The sequence below is a fragment of the Anthonomus grandis genome, chromosome 22 (genome assembly GCF_022605725.1).
Source record: "Anthonomus grandis grandis chromosome 22, icAntGran1.3, whole genome shotgun sequence".
In the NCBI taxonomy this organism is placed as follows: Eukaryota; Metazoa; Arthropoda; class Insecta; order Coleoptera; family Curculionidae; genus Anthonomus; species Anthonomus grandis.
Genome location: NC_065567.1, coordinates 26,974,000 through 26,981,812, shown reverse-complemented (window position 1 = coordinate 26,981,812; position 7,813 = coordinate 26,974,000). Strand labels below are relative to the sequence as shown.

The 7,813-nt window shown below is 36.2% G+C and overlaps 1 protein-coding gene across 1 annotated transcript; it reads left to right on the top strand.

Annotated features, from left to right (window-relative positions):
- Positions 1-5,755: 5,755 nt before the first annotated feature.
- LOC126748638 (uncharacterized) lies at positions 5,756-7,276 on the top strand. Its single transcript, XM_050457994.1, has 3 exons — positions 5,756-5,911; positions 5,967-6,090; positions 7,020-7,276. The coding sequence occupies exons 1-3, from the start codon at positions 5,798-5,800 to the stop codon at positions 7,253-7,255; spliced, it is 474 nt and encodes a 157-aa protein (XP_050313951.1). The 5' UTR covers positions 5,756-5,797; the 3' UTR covers positions 7,256-7,276.
- The last annotated feature ends 537 nt before the right edge of the window (positions 7,277-7,813 follow it).

Below are 7,813 nucleotides of genomic sequence, written 5' to 3'. Positions count from 1 at the left end.
TGTTTTACAAAAAATAAACGCACGACTCACGATATTCTATTCCAGACAGAAAGCGAATTGCTCTTTTTTGAAATATAAACAGTGAATATAGAGAGAGTGAATATAGAGATATTGAGCCTTATAAATATATGCTATAGCTCAGGTAAAAGAACTTGTATCAGGGCTTTTTGCTATGTCAAAGTCTAAACTATAAAAAATATTCTAAGAGCATAGTAACCTGAAGAAACCTTATAACATACCTTGGTAATATGATCTTGAAAATTAAGCTTATCATTTGCCAATTGTTAGACCCAAAAATTTGCTAGAATGGCGCCTTAAAATAGACTCATTGTTCAACACCACATTATTCATAAAACACGTTTGTTTTCAATGTATAGAAGACAAGATTATTTATATCCCACCACTCCTTAATTGTTTCAAGATCAGTGTTCACAGGCATTTCGAGATCTGTTAAATTCCTCTTATGCCATTAAATGGTGGAGTCTTCAGCAAACATTGTCACTTTACCTTTTATTGTTATTAATTTTTAACAAGAAGAGTAGTCTTCCCAAGACCCTGGGGAACTCCAGTGAATACTTGCATTTCAACAATTGTCAAGGTTGATCTTCTAAACACGACCCGACAAGTCGGATCTTAACCATTTCAAGGATGATCCTTGAAATCCATATCCCTCCAGGTTCGACAGCAATATTCTATGATGTACGCAATTCAAATGATTTAGGCACATCACCCGCATTGAAACTAATGTAGACTAGCTGAAGAAAATTAAACATAACATCTCCTGTGCATTTCCTTCTCTGGAATTCATTGGTTTGGGAAACCTGCAAACGGACACTCCGGACGTTGGACAGGTAATTTCCTGTCAAACGTCTGGGGTATTGTGGCGTTGGGGTTGACCATGCCCCGACCCAATAAAACCTATTCCTCTGGTCAAGTTTTCAGGGTTAAAATACACTGGTGACATGCTTAGTCAATAATTTAGGGGGTTTAGGCACAAGATCGAACACGGGCTACGGGCTTTGTTAGTATTTTAGGGATATAAGGTCTCTTAGTTACATGACCAATTTATGAGATCATCTCTCTGTTATGAATTTAGCAACAAATTTATAATATCAGTTTATTCAAATTCAAAAGAAATTTATCTGCCATATATAGGCAATGTATTATTAGAAACAAAATAAAGATATTATACTTAGTATTTTAAATTACATAGTCTCTTGCCAAAGAGTTCCGTTCCGTGGTTTGCAACAACCAACAACCGCAAAGGATAGGTTGTAAGTCAATACAGAAAAATTACAATTAAAAAAAATATAACTATCAGTCTTTACAACTTTGTGGACGATCATGTATATTCAAGTTTATCATATTTTTTATATTTTTTAATAACCCTTGTATATTTTGAAATAATCAACCGTTCTGGCAACTCTTCCTAACCCTGTATATTTATACGCCCTGCACTGAAACGTTAAAGGTTTAATAAACGGTTGGTAAAATGGAAAATGCAGTTCATTATATCGGGAACGTCAGCGGTAGGGAGCTGATTGTGGTTGTTTTGTTGCCCACGTCATTCCACTCCTCCTCGGCCCTTTTTGTTATATGCCTGAACAACAGTTGAAACCCGATAATTTGTCGGCAACAAAGTGAAACTCAAGCGGCGGTCGTGTCCGTGACACATCAAAGGAGGACCTTGGCTGTTGCCTTTTATTTTTATTTCGCTGTTTATTAAATGTGGTCCGGACGTGGGCGGATGACAGCTCTTGACATTACACGTCCAATGGGCTGTTTGTTTTACCTATTCTTTTAAAACGGAAGAGAGTTTTACGATTCTTATACATAATGTATGATTTATTTCATTCATCTTTATTACCACGTGTAACCACACTTACTAAATTACTAACATAAAATATGCCAGGCATATGCGTATCTCACTGACAGCCACCATTTGTTCCCAGCAAATGTCGGCAACCCTCTTTTGGCAGAGACTAACGACACGGTTTCCCTTAGGACATCAATCTTCTTGCACCTTTTAACTCTAGTGTTTCCATATTTTATATCAGATAAAGACTTATCGGTTATAAGAGTGTATATGATTTTTTTTGGCTCCGCCACTGTCCTCCTTCTGTTATCTATCAGCGTCACTCCTCAAGACATCGCTCATGGCAGACAGGCAGACGATGGATCTTTAGGACGTGTATCCCTGTCATCCATCATTTGTGCTTCACCCTTTCTCTCTCTTTCCAGTGGCCTGTCGATGTGGCGTCGGCGTCGGCTTATTTGTTCCAGGACGTCGGGATGCGTTAGCGTCGCTTCACGCCCAATTAGCCAGGATCATGTTACCTCATTATCGTGGTTCGGGATGAAAATGTGAAAGGTGACATAATTTTTAAGTGAATTTAAGTCTTGACAAGATTACAATCAGCGTTTTTAATACAAAAAAGTAATAAAACTTATTAGATTTTATTTGCTGTTTAGCCCGATGGTAATTGCCTCCGCCCCTGTCGTCTAATTCCGTCATATTAGTTGATAAATCATATCTTGACTGCCACCGAAACGGTTCAATTTATCACTTGGGACACTTCGTTCATCATCAAGCAGAGCAGCTTCTTATTATTGATGACCCGGTCGCAATCGGTTGACAGTTGCCTCGTCCATCTTCTGAGGGGCGACGTGTGACGTGGCCTCGGTCTAATGATTCCGCTGCCTCCTCTCGAGGAATATGCTTTTTCTTCTTCTTCTTCACCTTGTCGAACATTAATCTTATATTGTTTAAAAGACGAGGGTACGTTAGAAATGTCAAAATTCATTGTGTGATTTTTGTTTTACAATGAGCAATTAAAATCCAAGTGAATGGTATGGTTAAGAATCATAATGAAGTGCTGCTTATCATATACGGGGTCGAAATTGGAGATACAACAGACGAAAATAGATTAATTGACCCAAAAACACCCAAACGTTGATAGGTTGCGAGATATAGGGTGTTAAAGGTACAGTTTTATTTTCTATTATTCCTTACTGCTTAGAAGTATTTTGGATTTTGACCTAAAAGACAGGCGCCACTTACAGTCCTATTATGTCCTATATAACCCTGTATAAAAGGTGTTTAAATAAGAGCGCCAAATTTCAGTGTTCAATAAAACGTGGTTTTTTGTAACAAAGTATTAAAATATTTATTGATTTTAGAAAATATATATTTAGGAATTATGTATGAAACAAAATATATTGTAAATGGCTGTCACGGCTTTGCTGGTATATGCCTACCTTGGCTTTCATTGATTCGATGGTTGCAAGCTTATTGGCATAAATCTGTGACTTTAGATAACCTCTAGCCAGAAGTCAAAAGGCGTTAAATCGCAAGAGAAGGGGCCACTTCTGGTCCCAAATTAGGAAATTAGATGACTAAGATCAAACTCGTGCAAGATCAACTTGTGATACCGTCTTGCTGAAACCACAGGTTGTCAAGATCAATTGCTTCCTAATAAGGCACAAAAACTGTATTATCATAGCACGATAACGTTCGCCATTAACCGTTACTACATTACTTTCTTTATTATCGACGACAAACCAACATACAATGACACGTTGTGAATGCATTGTTTTTTGATGAATTATTCAAGGATTTTCCAAGCCTTAAATGCGACTAAGCCTTTGGTGAAAATGGGCCTCATCAATGAAAATTGTGAATTCTCTTCGCTGTTTATGGTGTGCTGATAGATATTCTTAAGTCTGTGGGATTTTATAAGCATAGTAAGAATTCGCTGATGAAATGTCCAACTTTTATACCCGATAACGAATTGACACTCTGGCCCTCCTGTCACACTCTCGCAAGCTGCCGTGACGTTTGTCTGACTACGATTACTAGCTGAGTCAGTACTTTCGAATTTTTACATTACAAAATTACATTTTCCAAGACGCGTTGTTCTACTGTGTAATGCTCCATATTTACTATCTCCCATCTGTCAAATTTCGATCTGTCATGTCATAATTATGTGACATTATGATTGTCAAACATGAGATGCAATTCAAATTTTACATTCTTATAGAAACACGCTTTAGTTGGCCAAGTTAGGTACGTAAGGAAAATACTAATAATTCGTGAGAATATACGTGAAAAGGGAACTTTGACCAATTGTTTTTTAGACACAGCATCCGTACAATATACGGGCCTTATTTCGGCATTTAGTATGATTTGATATTTGATTCTCTTACACCCTATTAAGTGAAAAGTATCATTTATTAGATTAGATTATCATGAATATTAATTTTTTAAACGAAGGTTAACTAGTTACTTCTCCTATGTTAAACGTTTTTCAGTTAGAAAAGTCCCTTAATCTAACCTACACAAACATTTTCCTGGAAATGTTCCTACGAGCTATTAAAACCAGTGCATTAGGGATAAGAACGACCGGTAGCGTCCCGGCATTGTCCCAGCTTAATCCCGGTAAACGCCCGTCGTAATCCCGACAGATTAATGGCCACTGCGGTTTCTTTGGTCGGAGAATTAACCGCACCTTATAAATCCTTTTGTACGATCTCTCTCTCTCTCTTTCATGCTCCTTCTTGGGTAATCTTTAGGTAAAGTTCGGTTAAACTAGTTATTGACAATTATATACGGCGATCGTGAAACGGAATTTAGTATTTTTTATTCATATGTTCAAGTAGGAAACTTTAGTAGGTAATCAATTTTCAAAAATTAGCAGAATGTGAATCAGGACATGTATTCAAATTTAATAAGAAAAATAAAACAAAAAAATATAAATGAACTTTACTTTTTTTTAAATTTTATATCCTATAGTGGATCCAGAGAAAATCCCGGAAATCAAGAAAATAACGTGGTTACCTCGCACACAATTTTGCCGGAAAACTCTATCAAAGGGCACGGGAGCCCTTAATGCCCTTTCGGGCCTTTAAGGCGATCCCGCAAAGTGTATTTGACAGGATCCGGGGTGTCTCGTAATTATCTGGAAAACGTCCGGATTTTCAGGGATTTGTTGGTCGGTATTCGACTTGTCACCCCGGATTTTTTTAAAAGATTTTTCTCGTTACGACTTGCAAAGGACGTTAATGTTTTAAAAATTTCATAATACATTATTGGGTCCGAACACGAGTATCGCATCTTAAGACGCATACATTTTGTCCTAAAGCATATACTGGTTTAATGAAACAAGTTTTAATAACCTTACGTGAAACCCGATTTAATCTAATTAAAAGCCACAAAGTAATTATATCGAACCCCATAAATCAAACGTGTAGACAGGGTCGCATTGTCAGAGAGTTTTATCTCCTAAACTCTCCGACGAAGCTCCACGTTATATACGTTCAATAATACAGGTCCTTAAAGGGGGGTTTATGGGTGCCGGCGGGCCGATAGCGCGCCGTTAATGGCCCGTTAATCATCGTTAAGACGCGGAAATGGCGCATTAAATGCTCAGAGCTAAAGACAAAATTTCTCTCCCTTCTCGGGTCGGGATGGAGCTAAGGTGAAACGGTGATAATTGGGGAGCTTGTTGTACGATGACATCAAACCGACCTCATATGGGTGTATGTACTTAAGGGTTAAGAATTTTTTTCACTTTTAAAATTTCAACAATAAAAAAAGTCCCCAGCCCTTAAGTTTATGCAATTTATATCACAATATCTAAAAAGTCATCCTTATCATTTTTACCGCACAATTGTATCATTTTTAAGTGCCTTTCAAACATTTTTTACTATAAGTCAGATAAGGGGGTTTCCACCTTATCTGAATATGAAATAATATAAAAAGGGATTGCATTGAGAATTAATTAAGTTACTTAAGAAAATGCATAAGTTCGTGTTGCTCTTATTGGCGGTAGCCGGTTCCTCTCTTTCAATACCATCGTCAGATTCCAAACTAACGATAGTGAATGATAAATATTACGTGTCAGATATTCAGGTTCGTAATTATAAGTTTTAAATTATTACTGAGTCCTTAAACCATTAATTTTTAGTTGGAGTTTTTGCAAGCATATGCCCTTTGCAAAGTAAACCACATGACGCTTGCTACTGAAATTGATGTGGCAGAAACCATAGAATTAAATAATTTGCTGACATCGTTAAAGGCTACGAATTTATGTGAGTATTAATTTAATTACTATATCATCATTTTTTAAAATTTGGAGACAATCACTTCGTGGCATAATTGTAATTCACCAGAAGGCTTAATAAGGATTATTTTTCTAATATTATTAACATATTTTGAAAATTTCTGGAAATGTTTGTTGTAGCACATATGGTTAAGACCCAGAAAGACCCTGTAACATTACGTTTATTCTATTTTTCAAACAATAAAAAACCTAATTAAAATTACAATATTTTATTAAATGCTTAAAGTGACTTTCGTTATTTTGCAAGCAAAAGTACAGTCTGTTTTCAAATATTCTTCACGAACATTCCTAAAAACTTCACTAGTTAATAATCGACACTATTGTTTAATTGTTTGTTTTGTATGACGAGTTGAGATCTCGTGATCTTGGAGGCCACACAATTGGTCCTCTTCTGTTAATCCGTTGGTCTGCATCATGATTAACTAGCCACTGTCTAGAAGGCAATACATAATGTAGCGGTGCTCCTTGCATCAAAAAGATAATTTCCATTTTTATCTCTTTGGTTTATCAATTCTGTTAGTATTAAAGGCCCAACATTTCAGCATATGTTTCTCCTTGTTGCATAAGTAAGACGGCAAAATATAGAAAATTAATAGACCTTTCAACCAAGGTTATCACTCGACTGTTAGAATTCTTAGAATTTTTCCAATTTAGAATTTTTAACGGGATGCCTTTAGAGGCTAAGAGAATCCACTTTTAAAAAATTAACTTGACAATCAAATTACGAGACAATTTTACCACTAACCGAAACTCTTGACACGTGTTTCGTTAACGATTAAAATAACCATTATGATATTATGATTTTTGTCGGTATTTCCATAAAAAGAAGAATTAAATACTGACAACTTCGGCGGCCTGTTTGGGGTTAGACTGAATTTTATATTGTTTATTTTTTAGATTACTTACTAGGAGGATTCTATCAGAATGGTGGTTGGACCTACCCGAAATGGATATGGTTGGACTCGGCGGCTGTTATGAACTACACAAATTGGTACGGAGATGCTCCTGTTTCACCACAAGCTTCGTGTATCGTGAAAACCCCACTGTCATCGTCAACACTAAACGGAAAATGGACACTGGCTTCTTGTACTACTAAGTTTTATTTTATTTGTAAAAATAATACTAATAACTAAATAAAATAATATTTAATTGGATTGTTATAATTTATTTTTATAAGCACTAGGAACTGCAGTTATATGCCAGGGTACAAAATACGCGACCGAAGGAGAGCTGCTTTTCGACCAAATTTTGACATTTTATCTTGTGGGACATGTCAGAGTCAATAAGACTGAAACGATATTTAATGGTACAAGGGCGGCTATTTCTGAATCGCTTCCAACACCACGCACTGTGGATTTGTTCTTATATTTGAGTGCATTTAAACCATCAATTTGTAATAGTCTATACATAATAATTTAATTAATATACAAGATGTTTCATAATTAGTGGAACAAACTTGGGGGAAAGTAGAGGGCCTCAAAATAAGCAAATTTGCGCAATAGTAGTAGTCTAACCTCAACACTAAGTCCTCTGGTGATTCTTCGGACACTCTTAACTATTGGTTTCATTAAAGTAGTATATTATAATTAATGAGGTCATTTGAAAGAAAGCCACCGAAGTGTCAAATAGGACTGTCAAAGAGTATCGTGGCCGCAATCAGTTATACCTGCGGCACAATTTGTAAAACTGCA

Bases quoted from the DNA above. Each gene is read 5' to 3' on its own strand.
- LOC126748638 (XM_050457994.1), top strand. From the start codon at position 5,798: ATGCATAAGTTCGTGTTGCTCTTATTGGCGGTAGCCGGTTCCTCTCTT. The intron at 5,912-5,966 runs GTTCGTAATTAT...ATTAATTTTTAG, and splicing joins ATTACGTGTCAGATATTCAG to TTGGAGTTTTTGCAAGCATA. The intron at 6,091-7,019 runs GTGAGTATTAAT...TTTATTTTTTAG, and splicing joins GTTAAAGGCTACGAATTTAT to ATTACTTACTAGGAGGATTC.